This window comes from Ptychodera flava, chromosome 20 (assembly GCF_041260155.1).
Source record: "Ptychodera flava strain L36383 chromosome 20, AS_Pfla_20210202, whole genome shotgun sequence".
Taxonomy (NCBI): domain Eukaryota; kingdom Metazoa; phylum Hemichordata; class Enteropneusta; family Ptychoderidae; genus Ptychodera; species Ptychodera flava.
In genome coordinates, this window is record NC_091947.1 from 12,941,700 (window position 1) to 12,966,247 (window position 24,548).

Here is a 24,548-nt window from a genome sequence, read left to right on the forward strand (position 1 = left end):
GCCTAGAGCTCAGTTCACAGACTTTGCTTGAAACTACGGTATATTTGCCCAACCCCTGTGACAACTGCGAATATTCAGCTGGTGCCCTCGACTCTTCCCAGTAGTAGGTTTAGTGCACAGGCGTGCTGTTTTCTGGGTAGTTTCTATAAGTGCAGTTTATTCTACGTTTCGACGTTCTCTTCCGTAGCCTAATCACCAAGGTAAGAAACAGAATTATCCGGCCTGCCAAGAAAACTGCACGTTCTAGTCGAAAAATAAACACAAATCCTTCATTGAGTACCTAGTTAGATGCGGAAGGATCTCGGCTGTGCAAAAAAACACACTCATGTCACGATAAAATGAAAACTTCAGGAGAAATCTGCCGTGTTTTGACAAACTAGGCATTTCTGGCGTCCAACGTTGTAATAACGCACTCATTATCATAATTGTACGCCGTCCGCATCGCTGATTGGTCCGTGAGCAACGCCATCAACGGCATCAGACTGAGATGCACCACTTTCTATGTGCAGACACCGTCCATTATGTTAATGAGTTGCGTTATTACAACGGTGGCCATCAGAAACGCTGATGTTGTCAAAACGCGGCAGATTTCTTCGAAAGTTTTCATTTTATCGTGACATGAGTGTGTTTTTTGGACAGCCGAGATCCTTCCGCATCTAACTAGGTAACTCAATGAAGGATTTGTGTTTATTTTTCGACTAGAACGTGCAGTTTTCTTGGCAGGCCGGATAATTCTGTTTCTTACCTTGGTGATTAGGCTACGGAAGAGAACGTCGAAACGAAGAATAAACTTCACTTATAGAAACTACCCAGAAAACAGCACGCCTGTGGTTTAGTGACATTCACATGTACTATTGACACTGAAGTTCAACGTTCAGTTTTGGGTGCAGTATTCGTGTCAAGGCGGCCGGCAGAGGACAGTTTGAGAAAGACATTGAATTCGGTAAGTGATATCGTATTACAGAATGGCATATCGGCAAAGTCTACACTACCGGTAGATAGCGCTTATCGTTATGCTCTACAACTGACACTGTGACAGTGCAGTGGTTGTGGCTATCACATGGACAGTATATCATTCTGAAAGTGCGGACAGTGTAGCGTATATAACCCGGTCCCGAGTTTCGTAATCATATACCGATACGTCAACACAGGCTATGAAGCGGGGGTTCTACAGTGCGATGTCCGGATCTACAGGAAGATTTGTAATGGCTAATACGAACTTTTCCTGCAGAGAGAAGAGTTAGGAAAACATACCGAACGCCTGTCGCCCTAATGCAAGAGCCCCTCTCTTACAGTGCAGTCACATTTTCACTCAGGGAAAAAAAAACGGTTAGAGGGACCGATAATCAGCTAAGAGAGGGATATAGTGAGGGTTAATTTGAAATAAGGTGTGTCCCCTAAAGAAAAGAGTGATGGAGGATATAAGATCTTTTTTTGTTTCTCTCTGTCAGCATATTAGGTTTAAGGTAGTTAGTGCCTTGAAAAAAATAAGGATTCAACTTTTGTTCAAACTTTCCCCCAGCATACTTTTAACCATTCAATTTAAAAAACTAGAATATGATTTGGGGTCATCGACTAAATAGAGTTATAACAAATTACCCAATATTTACTAATATTTGAATTTTATAGATGGCCAATGTCGGCAGTGTTAGCTCTGAGGGGAAATGTGAAATTCCTGATTTTCGAAAAACTAAGTCAGTGAAAACTTTTCTTACCCCAAGAACTTCCAAATAAGCCCCCACAAGTGGCAGAGCTAAGAGGAAAACAATCGTTTGAAAGTTTGAAAGTCTGAATAATCGTAATAAACTTCCACATTTCTGAAAGTTTTTGCAGACAAATGACGTTTTCAACTATTTTCCAGGGAGATACATTCTTACTGACATTTGTATATCCTGTAGTGCATCCAAAAGTTCGAAAATATTTCTGATTATTAAACAAAATACTGATAACACGAAAAAACTATGCTTCATGTGGTAAAGTGTTATTCTTTAGTTTTTTTCTGTGTTGAAAGTTTTGATAATTCATCAATAAACAAGAGTCTGTTTCCGCCTTAGTGTAAAACATTCATACTTCCCCTTCACAGAAAACGTGCTGACTTTGATAAGCAATGTCTCACACTTCCTTGGAAACAGTGATTGTAAATGGCTGTTTGGAAGTCATAAATGTATCACTGATTTTTTTCAATGTTAATCCGATTCATGTCAAAACATTCCAAGCCAACAACTAAAAAGCACCTAAACCGTTCTTCTATGGACCCATAAACATGTATTTTGTCATTTCAATTCATGTCGTCTTTTGTATTAGCATGTCTGCTTTATACAAGTATAATTTATATGACTTCAGCTTTGTTTACTGTTATTACGTCAGTTGTTGGATACCGGCTTCTTGACCTTTCTGAGCCGACAAAAGTTGCATACGGTAGTTCCAGCTCTGTGTATTGTTCCCGTCTCCAGTTAGACTGCATCTGACCATGTACACATAAAAATGGCTATAGGTGTATCCTGAAAAAATGATCTTGATTTACTCATGAAGACTAGATGTTAATATCTGAAATTTAACAAAATCAGTTTATACAAGAACTTTTGGTGCAGTCTTTAGTGATCTATGCTATTCATTTTGCCTGTGGCAATATGGTCAGAGATTCTTTACTTTTTATTGAGTGACAGGAAAAAACGCCAAATAAACATTGCAAATATTTGTGTCTCTACAATATTCATTTACTGGTATATCCTTGAAAATGGTCGTTCAGAAGCAGTGCATGCCCAGCAGCACATGAAAGACTGCAATTACATGATGATGACCTTTGCCCTTTGACTTCAAAGACGACCTTTAATGGTTGTGTCCAGCTATTGTCATCCTGGTGTACTCAGACAGTGGACTTACGAAAATAACAATGCCCTTTATCATGTCACCAGTAAGTCAGTTTTGTGTCTGGGGATGATTGGTACAGTTAGCAAAAGTACAGAGAGCACTGCCTTGACTGTATTGATATATTACAGGAATTATCGCATCCCACCGTTTGTGCAACCAAGGTATTTAAAATTTAAATTGCTGAAACATAATTGAAAGTTAACTTTAAGTTGCAATAATTGTCTGTGACTTCTAGCTTGTCAGAGTCTGGCATTCTTCATTATGAAAACTTCTTGGCCATGAATAAAGTTTGAAACTGTGTAAGTGATGAGGAGGCCAATGTTATAATTGGTTACATGCAGTGATGATGTGAAGACAATATTAAATATGTGACAAAACAGAATCTTCACATGCAAACATTGGTTAATGGTTTAGGTACATCTTTATAGTTGCTACAAACAGTTTTCTCGCTGAGATATCATTAATGTGAGTTAGGATTGCATTCCAAAAAGTAGTTGCTGCATACCTAATATTGTGTTTTACTCAGTATCAAATTATCCATGGATACGTAGAAATTGAGAAATAACAAAGCAGGAAGGATAGGATTTTGTTGAGGTAATAATGTATGTCATGGTCAAAGTGATTTCTGTGCAAGTTATAGGAAAAAGGTATGTTTGAAGTTTACAAAGTTTATGTACATCCATGGTCCCTGCAGGTGGAGGGACTGTGGTACATCTAAGATTCCAATTTGATTGATAGTTTTTGGTTTTGAGATATGCCATGTACCTGCATCTTTTAACCCTTTCACCCCGTGGTTTGAACCAATGCCATTGTTTTCTTCAGTAAAGTTGGACCTTTTAGGGATTAAAATGGAAGTGAAAGGGTTAAACATTAAGGAAAAGTATATTTGTCAAGTTTTTAACCTTTTTCACCACAATGGTTCTCCCCAAACCCATTGTCATCAATGGTAATTATGGACTAGTTCACATGGCGATTAGGGTTAACAGGTTTAAAAGCTTTCTGAACTGTCCTAGCAGAGAGAATGGCTGTCAGGGGATACGGTCAGAACAATCAGTGATATGACTTGTGAGAATCATAATCGATGGACGGCTACATCACCTCAAGGCTGGTGATGAAGTTCTTCAATCAACAGATTTTGAATAATACATTTTCAATTTCTTATTACAGTTTCTAGAATCTTGCATTTGAGATATGAATGCCTCTCTTTTTGACAAGATAAGTCCTGTTGTCATGTGATATTTCTGGTCTGTTTAAGTTATTGTTATGTTAAATATACAGTAATGTTTTCTCATAAGAAAAATTGAATCAAGTTATACATAGCCAAACTGGTGAGAAATTTGCTCTAACAATGCATCCTTGACAACCAAAGGAATTTGCTTCATTTGTCTTGTTAACTTTGTGGCCAGACAGTTTGATAAATGCACAGTGGAGCTTGTAATCACAGCCCAGATTACCAGATAATGATGCTCCAGATAAAAGTACCGCTTCATTTGCATAACAATGTATTTCTATCCACTCAGCAAAATCTGTGAAATGGTCTCATGTGTTGAATTATCAGCCAATTTGATTATAATGCACTTTGACATTTGGATCAGTGTAGTGATATTTTGACCACAAAATGTGGTAGATTGGTGATTTTGGAGATTAAAGTATTGATAGAGCGGGCATCAGCTTGTGTTTGCTTGCAACTGTTTGTTTGTTGGATGCCCTATCAGGGTGAAATTATGTAGTAAAATCTGATGTAATAACTGAATATAGCATTTCCCCGCAGGCTTTAATCTTTTCATCCCTGATTTATCCATGCACAGGTCCACATTTACTATTGGAAACAATGGGTCTGGTCCAAACCATGGTTAATGGAGGGGTGGTGCAATGTTTCACTCAAGTCACAGATACCCCTCAGACTATTTCACAAAATATTGTAGAAAGATTAAAAGTGGAAATAAATTTACATCATCTTACATCATTAGCATGGTTTAGCCCAGTTCTATACTGTTGTCTTTGGCAAAATTGGACAGCTACATTTGGAAACAGGGGTGAAGGGATTTAAAGTCATCCCACTTTTCTCTGTTTTAGTCTATTATATCATAGAACAAGTCATATAAAAATAATTGTGATAAAAAATACCTAAACGCTGCATCAGATTTGTGGTTTTGCCGTGAGTCACAGGAAATAGGCTGTCTTTGAAAAAATGATCAAAGCATTACATACTTTTTGTATTTGAACACTGCTTTATGTGATAATCCGGTGACTTTTTAAAAATTGTTTTTTACCATCTGTATTTTAAGATTTAGCCGAAAATAGGGAGCACAGACACCTTGTATTGATACAACCACAGTCCCTCTATCAGCGGGACCTGATGCAAGAAAATGTGTAAAACTGAGCAATCTGTAACACAGTACACAGAGTACTCTGTGAATATTTTAGAAAATTGAAAATGCTATGAGATATTCACACATTCCCTTCTCTAAGCCGTTTTAAATCAGACAAAAAACTGATAATCTGACAAGATGTTCACTTATTGTTCGATATCCAGCGTTGCAGTATCTGAATTTATCTGGTATCATATATTTAGATGTATTTCTCCCCTTTGTGCTATGTGGCAGATGGTTGGTGATTGAATCCGTCAACAAAGTCTTACATTGCTAAAACAGGAATTAAGACCCAGAGATTAAATTGCTGACTTGATGTCAGAAATAAGCATTAAAAGGATTAGGCTTTCCATTTCTGTCCGTTTTGTAGAATTGCATTATGGTAGTGTGCGCTTCGAAACTAAATGACTAAAACTGTTGCTCATACTTTCCTCAAGGAAACTTCCAACCATTCTTTATTGAAATCAAGACTAAAATATCAAGGATCACTGTGTAAAATTTGGTAATAAAAACAAAATTACCCAATATTTATCGACATTTGAAGCTCAAAATGGCCACCATCTCTGTATTAACTCTAGGCGGAAAAATAAAGTTTCGAATCTTCACAAAAATAAGCCAGTTATAGCTTAATTTGCTCCAAAGCGCTCCAAAACGAAGCCCCCACAAGTGGTAGACCAAAAGAATATTGTAAACGTTTTAGAGTCTGAATATTTGTTCCTGAGGCACATTCCACTTTAACAGAAAACAGGCGTGAAAAGAAGGATGGCAAACTAAATTTATTTGACAGGCCTGTTTAATTTTGTTTGAGGCCTACTTTCATGCATATTCCTGTGATTTATATGGTGGCTGTCGAGAATATGCTCACACCTCAATACTGAAAGATAAAAACTTTTTCGTTCAAACTTTCCTTTTGGAAACTTAAAACCATTCTTTTACAAAATCAAGAGGAAAGTCATGGCTCAATATGCAAATTTTTGTAACGGAGAAACAAATGACCTAAAATTTACCTTTTAGTGAAATTCACAATGGCCGCTCTCTTTATGTCATCTCAATGGGGAAAAATTAAATTTGGGAAAAATTAAAATTTTTTAGTTTAAAAAACACAAGACTGTGACAATCTCATTTATTTCACAAGCTTCAAAATGAATGTACACAGGCAAAATATCAACAAAGTATTGTGAAAAATTGGGAGTTTGACTGTCTGTCCCTTAGATACATTCTACTTTACAAAGAAACCTTAATCATGCGTGTTCTGTATTTCACAGGTGTCCACATGTCCACTCAGACAGCAGACAGACCTTTACCAGTTCATCCCTGACATCACAAGTACCGACCACCGGTGATCCAATCAGAGCGCATTGACTTTGATGCCAACAGCTGCACAGCTGAACTGTGGGATTTCTAAGAATAGCTTGTCAGTCTGTGACATTGCCAGAGTCCACAGAAACACATACATCATGGAGACCAGAAGACGTGCGAACGGTCATCTCTCGGAGGACAGTACACCTGTGAACACAAACGGAGACATTCAAAATGTGCAGAAATCAGCTTCAGACACTTCTGAACGCACGGATTCACCACGGATTCTCTATATTGTCTTTATTTCACTTCTGATTGATTTGTTGGGATTCACGGTTATTCTGCCGTTGTTGCCATCACTACTGGATTACTATGGAAAGAACAGTAATGTGAGTTAAGAATTCTCGATATCTGTGATACATTGTTCAACGATACCTCTTTGTATATATTTTCCTTTTCTTTAGCCCTGACCAATTTATTCATACATCAAATGTTTCATTCCGTACCGTACGGTAATATTTTTCTCGTGCATTTATTAATTTTGATATATTTTAAAATTATAACAAATTTTAGCAGTAGTATGCAAAATCATAGCAGTGTTACTGTCCAATGCAACAGTGTTTCAACTTTCATGAAAAGCCACCATGTACAGGCAATTTTTTCAATAAATTGAGCTGTAATTGTTTATCTTTGAAATCTATGTCCATGGTAACTCATTTGTTAAAGGAATATTCAAAGTATTGCTGTCAATTAATTATTTTTGAATGATTTATGAATATTTTCAGCAATTTAGTTTGTGGCTTTGCGGTACGAAATTAAACATCTGACGCTGAAAGTACAGAAAGGTGCACTGGAACCAACAAGTTTAACAGTCGTAAAGCCAGTTTGAGACCATGTGTAGGATCATTTTCTGTACTTTTGAACTCCTGTAGAATTTTTAAAATACTCTGTATGTGTGCCCATTAAAAGAATGTGAATTTCAGGAAATGGACAGATGGTGGCAAAAGAAAATGTTTCCAAATTTGGCCACCTCAGTGTTTAATGAAAAATTTTACAGTATCAGTATACTTTAAATGCCTTTGAAATGATTGGAAATGTGTATTTTATCATATTTTTTTTTCTTTCACAGGATGGTTTGTATCAGATGCTGGTATCACAAGTCAACAGTTTCCGGGATTTCATTGGTGTACCAAACATTGAAAAGTACAACTCTGTACTGTTTGGAGGTGGGTTTTTTAGATCTGACTCAATACAATTACTATTCTCGGTTCCTGGTAAAACATATGGTGTACAGTATTGCATACCTTATGAATGTGTCGTGTGGTCATCAAGACCTTATGGTGTGTTCTCACTTTTTCTCTTGTGACTGAAACAGGTTTCTGTCTTGCTTGGATTACCAGTAATCTAGGATTTACTCGGGTTAATACAGTTGGAATGCCATCTTTTTTGATTGTCTTCAATGAGTCAGCAATTGCTGGTCTGTAGATGCATATTATTTCATACAGACATACTGCATGCATCACTGCCCAAGTCATATTGTAGGATTTTAATCCCATTTATATTTGCATTAGAAAACAAATTTCAAGCCATTGAAATGTTTGGGATATTTTAAAAATATGTTGAATACTGATTCTTGATGTATGCTGTGACACAGACAAGTCAGGATTCAGACAGAGTGTGCACATGGTGATCTCAAACATACTCGTATTGTTGATAGCAGCCTAACTCGTAAAAATTTCATTATTTTTTGAAGTTTTATTGATGTGATATAAATGCCATGTGGTATAAATCAATTGACAATAAGTTATATCGATGGGAAAAAAGAGGTTTAACATTCCTGGCCTCTTCAAATGCAGAAATCAAAGTTTATCTGTCAAATTCACACAAAGATAAAGAAAATACTTAAAATTTTTTGAATAAAATCAAAGTAAAAGACTCAGTATGTACATGTCAGAAAAGATGCAGTAGAGATAATTTTTAGGTATACCTTTCGTGGAATTGGTTATTTTAATCCAATATGCTGCAAGTGTTAAGTTACTCTTAAGTAGATCAAAGTTTGTACAGAAATGGCAGTATTATTGTTAATTTGTTCCCCTTGGTGTCTGTTGATTTAAGTAAGAACGTGTCTGAGAGAATGACATTTTACAAGTAGTGTCATAATTTTGTCCTTTGGGAAACTTTTGGCATGAAGATTAACATCACATGCCACATCAAACTGAAGCTTACAACTGAAACACTTCCCCATTTTGCTGTTGTCATAAAATACCCAATTTCATTAAGCTGCCAAAGTTTTGTAATTGTAAGTGTATCTGAGCTGTGACTCTGTTGTTTATACATAGTGGGATCGCCATGGTAACAAATCTCCAGGTCATTAATGACCATTTCCTGACTGGCAGCGTGACAAAACCGACTGCTACCAATATGTCTATAAATCATCTCTGCCTCTGTAATCGTCACACCATTCTGAAAATGAATGGATTTCATGTTATCAAATATTAAATGGCCTTCCCACTTGAATTTTCAGAGATTGTGAAAAAGTAAATAATATTTTAGACGTATGTAATAATTGCAGTCAAAATATGTAAAGTTGGTTAGGTAAGCAGGTATGAGTGTGGGTACATCCAACATGTCGCTGCTTCAAAACTCTTCAGAATAAGAGTTAAGGTAAAATGGAAAGTGATTTTAGATGCTTTCAACGTTTACGGTATAGCACAGGTAACTTTGATAAAGTGAATGGTGAAATTCTTTGTGCAGGTGCTAGCAAATGGATCCATTATTCAGTGGGTCTCTGACCAGTATCAATGTGAGTGAAAGTCTGGCAGTCCTACAGTATAGGTTTCTAGCCCAGCATGCATCCTATATCACTCAAGTACAGTGAATCCTGTCCTCACAGACACCTCTCTAATCAGGACACCTTTGCATTAAGGACAGATTTATCAAACCAAAAGTTCAACTTTGATTGGAATTCCACCTGTCCGGCATAAGGACACTTTTTCCATTCCTGAAGGTGTAAGGTGTTCTTATTAGACAGGTTTCACTGTATGTTGCATTCACCAGTCAATGGAACCAGCCGCCGGCCAAAGTTGCTGGTCTGTCTTACGCAAAAAAACAATGTTCTGAGAAGAGTCAGTCAAACTACAACCATTGAGGTTAACTGCCGAGAAAGACGGAACCTGTCAGATTGGTAAAGGAAAAGTTGTCACAAAAAATAAGCAAACTGTGCCAGCTCCCGACCTAGAATGACTGAATTTTCTCACAGCCAATGGTACATGTTATTTACATTCCCAGACTTGGTAGCAGCAGAAGGGAAGGTGTACATATGTTTTGAGTTTCCTTGACAGTTACCATCTAAAAGTGCTAATATTGACAAACTTGAAAATACTGAGAGTCGTGATGTGAATACAAGGAAGTTCGTGTACGCATTGTTATTGTGATTAGCACCCGTACTGTTTCACCAATTTAGGTGTTGCACATTGTGTCTTACCTTGTCAATACACACATATGTTGCATAGTGTGTGTGATTTGTATGTGATGTAGCATTGGAAAGGAGCCAAGCCCACAATAGAAATCACGTATCATGAAACGAAATTTACTGTAACAATACACTGAATTTCAAACCAAGCTGATGCCTAGTAATTATATAATATCCTCTAATCATTTCACCGCCATAGTTTGACCCAGTCTCATTGTTTTCTATGGCAAGGTTGGACATATACACAAGGAAATAGGGATGAAAGGTTTAAATGTGCACTTGTTCTACTTTCATGTAGCAATATTGACAGCAGGTTGAAATAAATGCCCTATTTTATAAACCATTAATTCAACCCTGTGTATATAGTCCTAAATACACTGGTCCAAATTCTCAATTACCTTGACAAATAAAATACAGGTTGTAACCAAAATTTGATACTGAAAGCAATGAAAACATACAAAAAGTGTACTGTAAATTATTTTATCGTAACAGTTATTTTTAGGAAGTTTACAAGCTTGTATCAATACAATACTTTCTAATTTCATAGCGACAGGATTTGTATATTGAGTGTTGGTCCACCTTCTGGTAGTACCAGTAATGCCCACATGGGATTAATCCTGCAAAATGATGAATTTATGCTCTACTATACACAAATGAAAATCACAGTTCAAATATTTTTATGTTTTACTTTCAGGTGTTATATCATCACTGTTTTCATTTCTGCAATTTGTTGCAAGTCCTGTGGTTGGGTCAGCATCAGACGTCTACGGTAGACGGCCTCTAATGTTACTATGTATGGTAAGTGTCAGCAGGGTTAGCTCTTTCTGTATCATTCATACTTCAAAATACAAGTACAAAAATCCATTCAGCCTTCCAGATGTTAATAGAGTTGTGATATTGTAAATTTTGTTTTTATAAAGATTTATGAATTTCTGAATTCTATTTTTTTATGACTCGGATATTTTCGCTGTTAATCACTGCATGTAGAGTGCAACAATACATGCATATTACGGTAGCAATGTTGGAAGCTAATCTTTATACTCTGAGTCAGGACTGATCTGCATAACCTTTGACCTCACTTCACTTTTCTTATTACTCCGTGTTTTGTATTAGGTTTGTCCTGCTGACAAATCTGACATTGAACCAACTTACGTAACACAATGAATCTTTGTCTCAATACAGGAATTTATGATGATTACTGCAAATGCTACACAATTGTTTGAAATGCATGATGAAATGTTCTATTGTATGAGAGTAACTGGAATGTTAGCTGGTGACCCTGTGCCCGGGCCAAACCTCACTGTCAACAACACAGACCTTTGATCAAACTTTGGTGTTGAACAAATGTGAAGATCCCAAAATGTGAAAAAATAAAGCTTCAAAGTACTATTTTGGTTTTTTTAAACAAAGATCAGGAAACAGCTGTTAGCAGCAGGTGACTGTCTGTGTTTTTGTTAGGGGCAGTTAGCCATGGGTTAATGTTGATGTGGGTCCTCTGTAATGTTAGCAGGGTTACCCTTGATAAATATATGCAACTGAAATGTTGATAGGTTCCCCAAATCATTTCTGTGCGTTCCTTTACTCCAGTAAAAAAGTGACCATATTCAGATACAATATAAAACTCAATAAATCAAAGTACAGACCACTGAATTAAGGGATCTGTGATCAAAGAGAAAATTCAAAAATCAATATCAAATCTGTGTATCTAGCTGAATGTATTCTATTTGTCTTCACGGTATTGATTTTTCTATTCCCAGGTTGGCATTGCAATATCATATGCCTTATGGGCAGTATCCAGAAATTTCACGGTGTTTGTTATAGCTAGGATTATTGGTGGGATTAGCAAAGGAAATGTTAGCCTCAGTACAGCGATAGTCACTGATGCGTCATCTGTCAAAAACAGAGGCAAGGGAATGGTAAGTCAGGCCACTTTTCTTCAATGCTTAAGGCCAGGCAGTCAGAAAATCCACTGATCCAAGCTCTGGGATCATCGATTTTTCAGGTGCCTACACACCTGTATTGTATATTAGTTACCCAGTGTAAGGGACGTGTGAATTGTAGTCACATAGTGCAGCTAAATTGTTGATCATGACAAGATGACCTTTACATCACCTACAGAAACATATGATTCATTCTGAACGTTGCCTTGCATTGAGACTATCAGACTTGAGAACAGACTACGATTTTGTTGGCACTGATTTTCAGTAAGTTGCAGTAAGGATGTTACACAGTGGTAGTGATGATGAGGATGGTACAGATGAAAAATTCTGATGTCTAAATCATGATGATTGTAGTTGAAGTAACATTTTCATCATCATTTTCATTAAAGGGGAAATTTACCCTGAAAATTAATTTTGGAATATTAAACTGATATGGTCATTGAAAGGCTTTCGAGTCGATTTTATTCACTTTCACTCACTGGCTAACAAACAGCAGAGTACTGAAATACCGGAAGTGATGTGTTAACTTGGTCATTGAAGCAGTCGACGTGTACAACTGTAAGCTGCACACTTACCGTGTAGAACGGGTACAGAATATAGGGGCCAAAGACTCGGTGTCGATGTTTAAGTCAAGCAGAAATAAAGTTTTCTGCGAATACCACTTTTAGAAGGGATGCTTTTAGTGAAAGTTGCAAGTCCAACTACTGAACTACAAGCCTAAAAGAAAACTGCCCGGGGCATATTCAGCCCCAAGTGCTTTGCTTGTACATATGGGACTGTGCGTACGCTCAGGCACTAGAAACGGGAGGCTGTAGACAAGACCGCTGGTTCTAGACTAATCTTGGCTACATCAGGGTGTTCTGTAACACATTAAAAATGCTTGCACTTTTAAATGTCGATCTCTTTAGAGCATTGGCATTACTTCGGTGTCGGCATGATTCACAGCGATTGGGTTGACAATGACAGGCATGATTGATCGCCGACAGTAATTTGAACTTCGTCATCGGAGCTAGAATAGTGACTTTCCGAACTCGAGTCGCTGTAACTTTCTGACGATGTCAGTCTTGGATCATTGATTGCTCGTTCAGGTTTGAAGTTATTACCGATTATCTTTGCCATTATGATTTTCAGTCGAGCGCTGAGGTTTGCGTACCGCGTACGCGTACTCCACTTGGCGTAGAAGAGCTGGGTTATAAGTGACCTTGCTTTGAACCCGCTCTGACTAGCAAGTTTGATACGTCACTTCCGGTTTCCGTGCGTTCAGTTTTTGGCCACTGCGCTAATACGCGCAAGTGAAAGTGAATGAAACCAACGCTATTTTGTTTATTTTTCACTAAATAACGACCTGATTACCTAAGAAAGTATGGGTAAATTTCCCCTTTAAAATGTCACTTTCTCAGGTTTGTGTTGTCGTTGTACAGAATTTTGTTGCCTAAATTTGTTCATCGGTGACTCTAGATGCACTGTGAATTGTTGCCGAAACTTGGTGATAAACAGTGGATATTTAGCTAGAGACAAATATATGATAGTTTTAATACAACAAGCAGAAAAGTAACTCCTGAAAAAAATGCTCTTCTTTTTGTCCTCAGGCTCTTATAGGTGTAGCGTTTTCTTTGGGTTTTCTCTTTGGTCCTTCAATTGGTGCTTACTTTGCCAAGATAGCTACTTTCAGACAGGGAGAGTTCTACACAATGCCAGCACTCTTTGCACTCAGCCTTGCACTTCTAGATGTTGTATTCCTCTATGTGTTCCTTGAAGAGACCCTGCCAGCTGGCAAACGGGTGAGTTGCTACAAAGTTTTGATGATTTGAGATGATAATGTCACAGAAATTTTACTGTAAATTTTACATGTTCACATATATCTATCATATCAAAAGTTCATCTCCGTCTGGGAGAGATCTCTTGATTGAGACCACAGGTAATCAGTGAAGATTATGATGTTTAATGATGAAGAAAAGTGTTTACGTCTGTGAAGCTCTTTGTATGGTTTGCTCGGTAGACACTTTCAACACTTTTGCTACAGTTTCATCTTTTTGACAATCGTTTGATGCACCAGATGATTTTTATAAGTGAATGATTTTGTGTATTATTTTATTTTGTCATGTTTTCATCACACACTTGAAAATGGCCATTTTCTTCATGTATGCTCTCTTTCATACAACTACCCGGTAAGTTACAAAATTTTCAGTTTTGAAATTTTATTGTTTTTCATTAATTTTACTGGTCATTTGTATTATGGTGTTTTCTCTATGTTTTCTTTCACCAGGCCCCATCATTTAGTAGCAGCTTAAAAGAAGCACATAATTTATTGAGTCCCTATGCTCTGTTTCAATTCTCTGCCGTCAAAAGATGTCCAGAAAAGGGTAAGTCTACATATCTATAACTACATATGCATGTATTCTACGGCCCTCGCACTGATGCCAAATAAACTGGACCAATATATATACATCAAATTTGGCTGTCAGTGGCCTTTCTGATTTTGCAATTTTGCATGGGTACCATTACCTGTAATGCTGTAGAAATTTTGCAAACTATGTGATATTGAAATGCATTGTAGGTAAAAAAGTCAATTTTTCACCGAGGCAAGAGTTAGATATAGTGATCTAATAAATACATTTAATGCAAATGTCATCAATTTCACAGCAAAAGTTCTGTTTGTTCATGAAACTGGCTAAACTCATGCATCTTTTCTACTTTTTAGGCAAATCTTAGATAAAATTCCTGCATAACCTAAAGCTTTACTTCTGCTTCTGTAATCTTATGTGTTTTACCTGTAGAAATCCTCCATGTTAAAATATGATTGATCCCCTGAGATTTTTAATACTAACTTAGGTGGCCAAATTGTCATTTTGGTACTGAGAATATCATAATAACTATTTCACTTTTATTTAGCTAGTTTTTTACAGGGTACTAGAACACCCAGTACATGTGTCATGATGTCAGATGAAAATCTAAATGGAAATTCAACAAAAAAACGTAAAGGAATTTCTCACGTAAATTTCAATGAACAACATTATTTCATGTCAGAAATGCTTTCTTCTGCAACTAAAGGAAATTTCTTGCAAAATATTTGACCTTTGTTTTTTTTGTCATCGATTTCAGATCTTGGAACCTTAAGACAAATTGGAAGAAGTTATTTTTTATATTTGTTTCTCTACTCTGGACTTGAATTCACTCTCACATTCCTTGTCCATAACAGATTTCAGTACACAAGGTAAAGGCTGTCAAAATTTTGTTCAGTGATTATTGTACTTTGAAGCAGATTATGTTCAATGTGAATTTCTTGAAATAACGAGGCAATGTTCCTCCCAGTCTATTGATTGGTGCTGGGCCTATGTTATTCATGATGCTCTTCTCTACAATGACAAATAAAAATTTCACCTGAATTTTGCAACGAAACTGCCAATAGAATATTATCTCCAAAGAAATTTTGCAGAAGTCTGTGATCGCCCAAGCAACTGTTACAGTCCACCATTAGTGTGACCTATTGTCAGAGTATTTTCTGCTGAAGCAAATTTTACACATATACTAATCCATGAATTTCTTTTCACATAAAGCATGGAGCAAGGCAAAATGTTTCTTTTCATCGGTGTGATCATGGCACTGGTACAAGGTAAGTTCTACAAACAAACAAAAACAAACAAAGTATGAAAAGAAAATTCAATGACAGCTGTGTTAGTCACATGTAATGCAAAGAATACTGTATCATAAATATTAATCGAGTTTGTCCTGGTGACATAAATGCAATAGGCAATTTCACATGTTGTAGAGAAGACCAAATACAGTTTCCTTCATAGGGAACATGCCAAGTGAATTTCTGTACCAAAATGTCTCACTGTTAATTGAGAATATAATATGACAGCTTGATATTGAGTGTTTTTGACTCGCACAAATATGTTGATTTATTTAGTACAGCATTTATGCGATTCATGATCCCTTACATGTTATATTTTCCATAATACTCTCATAAATTTGCCATGGAGTATTCTGATTATCGATGTATGATGTTGTTCATGTGTACGTGTTTTTCAATTATGCCAGGTGGTTACAGTCGACGAGTACCCCAGGGGGCAGAAAAGAAAGTTGCTCTGAGGGTGAGAAATCATTTGATGCTTTTGTCACTGATGTATGAAGGACACCTTGTTAATAAATTGTCAAATTTTAATTTTGGGCATTTCCATTTGTCATGTTGTCATGCCATGCCACCACAGTCATCTGCAATTCATGCAGCCATCTTGTGTCCTCATATCATCGTTCATCATCTATGCTGCTGCCTAGCAACTGAATTTTAAAACACATTTTCTTCCCAGGAAACAGGTTGACATACTTTCTGCTTGGAGAACACCTCAGTATGGTGGTCCTTTTCAGAGAAGATATCCAATTTTAAACCCATTTTTTGTGTCTATCCTATCTGCCTATCCATCAGTGTATGAAAATGTATACCAGCAACAATTTTTTCAGCATTAGATATTTTGGTAAAATATTACTGATAATCAAACTTCACAAAAAAGTCTGAGTAAAGAGTGTGATGAAAGGATTGCTTTGCCATCGAAATCATTGTACATTAGAAGGTTATTTACAGTACCTCCCTGGTTATTTATTGTGATATCTGTTTATTGTAAGGTTTTGCCGATGAAATGATAATCGGCTATTTGCCAGACTATAGTGGATGTGTGCCCATATTTCATGTGAATTTGCAAACATCTTTAATCAATTATGGTACTGTGGTACTGTTGTTTTTTGACAAGTTAATGTAAAGTTTTTTAATTGCTGTGTGCCCATGTCACTTTCAAGATAAGTGAACTGATTCAGACAATTTGAGAATTTCTTCAAAGTTTGTTTGGTCAGCTCTGTACCAATGTAAACCACATGCCAGATTTTCTTGCAACAAAAAGAAAACACCATTGAGTTGACAACGACAAATCAGATTCACTGAATGGACACCCAGCATGTTTTGCATAATCCAGTCGATTCCATTGTTAGCCATAGCTTCTTTCCCTGAAGTCAAATATTTTCAACATCTGTGCTCTCTATATTTTGCTTTGCAGGGGATGTTAATACTTGTACCAGCCTTCATCATAATTGCATTCGCTTCAAGTCAGGCAGTACTTTATATCGGGCTTGCTCTGTTCAGTTTTGGTAAATATGATTTTTTACTTTCATATTTCTAATATGTCGTCCTAGAAAGATAATGACATTCGGTCGTACCATAATTTCAAAACCCATGTGAACAACATTCACAATAGACAAATTGATGTTTGCTCATCAATAGTGAGACAGATTCCTACAGCAATAAGAGCTTATCTCTGTACATAGATACTGTTGCTAGGTGGTTGCCTAGCAACAGATTTTGTCTGCAATGATGCCGTACACATAATTTGATCCAGAGATAGATATGTTTGTATGCAGGCTACCACGATTCATAGCTTTTCAATCACCCAGGGGCTATACCTAGTACCTGGAACAATCTTGCCTGCTAAATTTTTTTTCATAAATGAGTAATTTTTGGAAATTGATAGTCTTGATTTAAACATACTGTTTTGAAAGAACTATCACTGTCTTTTAAACAAATATTAGATAATAATCATGGATGCACTGACTGTATATTGCTTCCTCACATGTGTGCTGCAGAGAGTTAGATACAATATCCAATTTCTATGCTGAAATGTTCATATCCTGCGGCAGTGGTTTATTTACATCTGTCCTTTACAATTTCACTCCACAGCATCTGCCACTGTGGTTCCATGCATGACTACCATGGTGTCTTCTTATGGTAGGTATGCATGTGTGTGTAATATGTATTGAAAATCTCTGCGGAAGTGAATGGTGAAATTTGTCTCTCATGATGATGTTTTACTGTTGTCCTGCTGACTATACAGAATATTCTTTGTTATCAGTTAGATTATATGAAACTTTGTCAATGTTGTATAGGGTTACTCTCGATAGATTTCACAGTGCTTGTGTAAAATTCAGCAATAAATGTTATTCTATCTCTGCAAATGTGATATTTTGGAGGCTGATAATACACAAGGGTCTTATACACCATAAATGAGTGCCAAGATACTGTCAAATGAATTTTAGTCTAGATTTGCATTTTCCAGGTCTGCAAATAACAAACAGCATGCATGTATATATCCTTAGTTCAAAAGCGTAGTGCTGAATAATTCAACATACCATTTGAGGTTGAACATGAAATCATAGTGCAAAAATAGAACACAAAATAAAAAAGATCATTAAAAATTTTCATGTTCTTAACCACTGACTGAAACACTTGCTGTGATGTATGAAGTTGCTGCAAGAGCTTTGCTTTGTGAAGAATTGCCTTGGAAGTTTTGTTGATCACCAATTATTCTCTCTTGGAGTTGAAATTCAGCTGCAACATAAATGTTCAATAAGAATTTGTCTCAGTGAAAACTTGTATAGTTTAGTATACAAATATTGTATACAATACATGTCAATAAACTTAATACTGACACTACACCAGGAGTTTCCATCAAGACATTTTCAGCATCATTTCAGTAACTGTATTCCTAACTGTGGTCTTCTTTACTGGCAGGTAATGCTGACCAGAAGGGAACTGTAGTTGGAATATTCCGATCACTTGGAGCTCTTGCAAGAGCTGTAGGACCTGTTGCGGCATCCACAAGTAAGTCATCAATTATCTTTTGGTTTTTTTCAACTGATTTTGTACAATAATATCTTTGTTGCAGTCATCAGCAGACAAAAATTACATATATATACATATACATACACATACATATATATATATATGTGTATATATATATATATAAATATATATATATATATAATATATAATAATATATTTGTATATATATATATATACACACAATATATATATATATACAAATATATATATATATATATATATATATATATATATATATATATATATATATATATATATATATATATATATATATATATACTTTGTCTTTTAATATAAAAAGGTTACAATCTTAAATATGTAATACCTGTGTATATGTATGCACAGACACAGATACCCAGACACACACACACAGACACATACACATATATGCATATAGTATACATAAATCTATGTAAAGAGATAGAGATATTTTATGGACATGCATACATGTATGCACACACACACACAAACACACATATAATCATTTACTATCTATCTCTTACAGTTTATTGGAGCATCGGTTCAGAATTCTGCTACATGATTGGTGGGTTACTGCTGGTAATTCCCATGATGCTACTGATGAAGGTACAGCCACAAAAGGCAATGGCATAATGGCAGCAAAAGCAGAACCAAGCTGATATTTTTTCCTCTTTTGATAGTTGAACTTTCACATCAGTCAATCAAACAGTTTCAGGGTTTTTTTGATATACAGAGTTGTTTCATTGACGTCAAAATCTTGATTTGCAAAGAAATGCAACATTCTGAAATAATCTTTATCACAAACAGACAAAATGTAATCTATCATCAGAATGTTCTTATTTTCATTTTCGTAATTATTCATCAAGACTGCACCATTCCTATACTTTTCAAAAAGTACAACTTTTCCCTTTCTTTATTTAGAAATTTGGACTATACCATTAAGATATAGGTGCATGCGTCAAAAAAAATATTTGAGTAACTGTTCAATTTAATTTAACTTGTGTCGACTCCTTTGTCAACCAACTGAAATATGCATCTTTTTTTAAGAGTGGCTTACATTCCTGTATTTGAGATTGTGTCTAGCCTCTTGACAGGCCATAGTATGGACTCAAATCCATTATTATCAATGGTGAGTGTGGACTTAGGGGATAAAAAGGCAAGAAGTGGTCATCTCATCCTCTGCAGGGTCAAATGGCTGGTTTTGAAGTCTTTCACAGAGTAAATAGTAGCACCGTTCTCATTTGTAGATTTTTGAAGACACAAACAGCAGACACATTGTGCCTGATCGGATCTGTGCGGCAAATTTCTTTTGTCAATAATCTTGTTTCTCCCATGAGTTTACAGTTCTTAAAAAGCTTTTGTTTAAGTTTTGCTTAATTTGACTGGTAATTCTGTTTGAATTATCTAGACTTAACCAACTCTGATTTAAAGATTAGATCTGTGGTATTTTTTTAGAAGAGCTGGTTGTTTTCTTAGACAGGTATTCAACCACATTCCGTAGAGGATTATAAGTGTTCATAGACCCTAAGATTACCAGGATACCTATCAACAGTCGGTCATGGGCATGGGACAGTGTTTGCATGGCCCTTGAAATCCGTTGGTACTCATTGAGTTTTCCGCAAAAATTTGTAATTTTGGAAAATTGATCTGTTTTCAAAATCTGATATTGCATGGAAGATTCCATGGATTTGCCAGACAAACACGCAAGGAAATTGATTCATTATGACCAAATTGGAATTTTCAGTGACTGTGGATCATAGCATGAAGTTTATTAATTAACAATTTTACCATGAAAGGGTAAATATTATAGGCTTTATTACACTGTATTCCATGTTTGCCTGGAACAACGTCCAGTAAGATGTTTCTTGGCAACATATGATCGATGCAAGTCAGCAACTTGTTCACTCTGTACAAGATCATTTTCTGGGAAAGCTTACAGATTTCAGTGGAATACAGTACATGATGAGATACCCTGTTTGAACATGTAGAGGTTGTTGAAATTTAGCAGGTGCACAGTTTCACCTTACTATGGCAACTAATACATTTACAATACACCTCTACTCCTTTCAATTAGTCTCTTGTTATGCCAACCTTAAAAAATAATTTCTATAAAAGATACACAGTTAAAAAAAACTTAATATGAGCATTTCTTGGACATCTTATTTTTGAATTCTTAAGTAACAGTGTTATGCTGCTATTGTTACTAGTATGTTTTTGCATGTTTTTAACCTTCAGATGAACTTAAATCAACACTGTATTTCGTTTTACACATTCATATGTATGTTTCATATGTATTTCACACTCTAACCTGAAACATTTACCATGAATCTTTCCAGTTTCACTAACTTGATATCAACTCTGATGGCATGAAGGATATTGACTGAACTGGTCAAAAATCAGGAAATTCGGTAGCTAAAGCGCTCAGATATTATCATGAATGCAAATTTGAGTTTTGTACTTTTCCTTGTGCTGCTGTATCACAAGTTATTTAAACTGTAAAACTTCAGGAATATTACATGTCGTATTCAGAAAAGACCAAGGAATTATGTCCAAGTTCATCGGGCAGTGTAAGTCTTGTCGACGTATGAAGGCATAAATTCCTGTGTGTTGTGAATACCCTTATTGTTGTACACCTTTTAAAGTTGAATTTTACAAAGCCAAGAGTGTAGTGTTTTCAAACACCCTTTACTTACACTTTGTCGCAAGATTTTGCACTGACAATCCACATATCCTACGTGTTTATAGCTAAACATACAGATCAAAATTAAAACTTGCTCAGCTCAGAACTGTTCTCTGATCAATTCTCCAAATCTCCCTAGCTTCAGGTGTATCACAGTTCACAATGTCCATTTAAAGCATATTTACCTAAAGAAAGCACTGTGAATATCTTGTATACTGTGAAATACTTTATTTTCACTCGCAATCTATTTTCGCTAGACCTTTTTTCCTCTAAAATCCAGGTGAAAATTTTAATTTTCTAGACTTTGCATGTAGTCAGACTAGACGAAGTGAAAATAAGATCATTGTGAAACGCTGAAAATATGTTTTTAAGCTCAAATAAATTCCAGTGAAAATAAAATAGTCCACAGCATTCAACAATCAGCCCTAGGCAACCAGTATCTTTTCTACCTCTGGAACATCAGGCATAAATTTTACAGGCAGTGACAAAAATCTCAAATGCTGAAAAACAAAACACCTTTTATAATGGCTGTCATTTTAGTTTCAATTTATATACATGTATTCAGGAACAAGTCAAATCCAATTTAATGAAAGATTCTCTGTATTCTGTACCAATAATGCATAGATGCTCACACACTTTGAGAAAGTCTCTACTTACCAATAAAATTGTTCTTGTATCTTTATCTTTACTACTGACATTGTTATCAATAGTGATGACTACATCATCAACTCAAATTTGATCTCAAGAGAACTCTATCATTTACACGGTCATCAATCGTCGCATCAATAGTGTAGGTTTTACTGTTGGAATAATATTAGCTGGCTTTAAACAGTAGAGTCTAGTTTCTGTGCTTAACGCCAATCAACAATGAGCACTCAGTTTGTAAAGATTGTACTCTCAGTGATGCATACTGTTCATAGTATAAACATGGCAGAAGTATATCTCCAGTTAGCAGAGTATTCTTTGCAACTTTTGATTGTAAGTTGATTGGCAATTAATGCAAAGTCTACTGTATGTCAAATATTTATTTGCAACTCATGTTCAACTCTACTCTTTTTACTCTTTTTTATTATAATTACATGTTATGTAAGTGTAGAAAAAGAACGTTTGATCGCTATAGTCAACATATTCTTTTTTCCTTGTATACGTTATCAACTTATGAATATTGCATTATTATTTACTCCAGTTTTCTTTATTCGCCAACATTCCTGTAATATGACACACTTTTTAGTGTGTCAATTCTGATTTGATTAGTTTTTTGTCATTTGATGTATACATTACTCTATCACTAGTTCCTGCCATTTATATTCCTCATTGCCTTGCAGTGCTGGTGGGATGAACCAATATATCTTGGGGTTGGTCAGAAGAAGAGAGGAACATTTTTTTTACACTTTCCAATATTTGATGTGAAGCTGTATCCATTGAGTGTGCAGAATATACCTCCTTTTCCAAAATAAATTCGGCTTTTTCCCACTTTTGCAAGTCACAAATGAATATATTTACTACAAGAGATGTAGATACAAAAGCTACATGTTTCTGTCATACCCTCCCCCAAGATGTAATGGTTCATCCCTAACCATAAGTAGGGCCTCAAGAGCCTCTCTCACAACCTCAGTTTTCTACACAACACAGTACTCTTTCACAATGTGCTTAGTAAATTTATGACTTGTCCTGCCTTGCTAATAAGAAAATTGCAAAAAATAGTAGAAAGCTATTTTCATAAATCATGATAAATGGTCTGTATTGATGCAAATTTTTTCATCTAGGAATTATAGTTTTCTGAAAGCAGGTTTCAGCAGTGTACAGAAATATGGCAGGAGTGAAGTTTAATTCAAAATTCAGTCTTCCATTGCAATTGTAAAATGAACTTAAAGTCTGCAAAGGCTTGTCTTTGTGTGTATCCCAAGGCAATAAAATATAATAAATCAATTTCCAATGTACCGGTGCCTGTCTTTTGTTAAGTCAACTCCTTGAAATCTAAGGAAACATTTTGCACATTGCTGTAATCTAGATTATATGAAGATTCCTTTGTTTAATTTTTGTTTATAAATTTGAAATTCTGTGAACTTAGACAATCATGGAATCAATTTGAGAGTTGGATCATATGCTTGACCCTTTGAGTGCTGTATTTTTTCCCCACCAAAATTTGAGTGCAAATTTTACCAATTTTTATGAACTTTTCTATAATTTCTCTGATAATTTTTGGCCAAATGTACACAATATTGCATCAGCCACAGTTTTTTATCAAAATTTTGGCAAAAATCTGACAAAAATTGACCGAGCGATATTTTTTAAGGGTGACAAAAATTGACTTTGGCACTCAAAGGGTTTTAACCAGGGCATATTCCGTTTACATTGGTAGCATGCAAAGACCCTCTATGCTAAAGGTGTGTTAATAATTCATGATTGGGAATACCAAGCCAGATGTGTGTCATGGTTGGAGGGGTTACCCCAATTACACAAGAAACAAATGCGCTTGGGCTTTTCACAGCAGTTTATGGTTTCACAACCGGCAATCCACATATTTTTATAATATTTGGAAGATCCTTCGCTTCACTGGCAACTATTAATTTGCTACATCAAGGTCATTTCTTTTTGCAAAGGATGTGTTTGATTTGTACCCTTGCGATTGCAGAAATGTATGCCATGATATTCCAGAGTGGAGCTTTCAAACCTTTTGAGTGAAAAAATAATCACATTCTTGTTGGGAGAAATGAAGAAGAAATGAAAGCCATGGTGACATACTCTATCGTCGTATCAACAAATTAATGCATATAGTAAATAAGATACTTGATCAACACATCCTGTTTACCCTATTTCCCTTGAGTTATTGGTTGGTCCATGGGAATATAAAGTCATGATTATGAAATTATGAATGTCATGTCCATATGAACAACTTGAAATCTGTGCAGTGTACTCTATTTTAATCTGAAAATTCACAGAGACACAAAACATTTAGAATAAAAGTGACAGAACAGCATCATGAAACAATGCGTCATTACAGTACATACATACATATATATTATAGATTACATATACATAATTTTCTTTCAAATCTCACAGTCTGATTGACAATTTTGAATTTTGCATAAAAGGCATCTTTTAGCATTTAATATAAGAACAAGGATATGGCACTATACTTTGAGTAGGTGTGGATAATAATCTGAAAATACATTTGCTCCAATTAGAAAGGAACAAATTTACTTCCCCTGAATCTCCTTTGTTAAAGACATGTCGGAAATATCACGCGATGATGTCACAAGAAACT

The 24,548-nt window shown here is 35.7% G+C and overlaps 1 protein-coding gene across 2 annotated transcripts; it reads left to right on the plus strand.

Moving 5' to 3' along the window:
* The first annotated feature begins 523 nt into the window (after positions 1 to 523).
* LOC139120069 (major facilitator superfamily domain-containing protein 10-like) lies at positions 524 to 23,209 on the plus strand. 2 transcript variants are annotated; one of them, XM_070684146.1, is made up of 15 exons: positions 524 to 664; positions 758 to 943; positions 6,509 to 6,931; positions 7,672 to 7,768; positions 10,709 to 10,812; positions 11,772 to 11,930; positions 13,544 to 13,735; positions 14,221 to 14,317; positions 15,057 to 15,168; positions 15,512 to 15,567; positions 15,996 to 16,048; positions 17,003 to 17,093; positions 17,680 to 17,727; positions 18,511 to 18,600; positions 19,127 to 23,209. In XM_070684146.1, exons 3-15 carry the CDS (start codon positions 6,611 to 6,613, stop codon positions 19,231 to 19,233), a joined length of 1,527 nt encoding a protein of 508 aa, XP_070540247.1. In that variant the 5' UTR covers positions 524 to 664; positions 758 to 943; positions 6,509 to 6,610; the 3' UTR covers positions 19,234 to 23,209. The 2 variants fall into 2 exon arrangements, with proteins under 2 accessions (XP_070540247.1, XP_070540246.1); XM_070684145.1 differs by having other exon boundaries at positions 525 to 943.
* Positions 23,210 to 24,548: the final 1,339 nt, after the last annotated feature.

What these genes read in the sequence shown, in the direction of transcription:
- LOC139120069 (XM_070684146.1), top strand. Translation starts at nt 6,611, where the DNA reads ATGCCAACAGCTGCACAGCTGAACTGTGGGATTTCTAAGAATAGCTTG. An exon ending in CTCTAATGTTACTATGTATG is followed by an intron (nt 10,813 to 11,771) that starts GTAAGTGTCAGC and finishes TTCTATTCCCAG; the next exon opens with GTTGGCATTGCAATATCATA. An exon ending in ACCTGTTGCGGCATCCACAA is followed by an intron (nt 18,601 to 19,126) that starts GTAAGTCATCAA and finishes TATCTCTTACAG; the next exon opens with TTTATTGGAGCATCGGTTCA.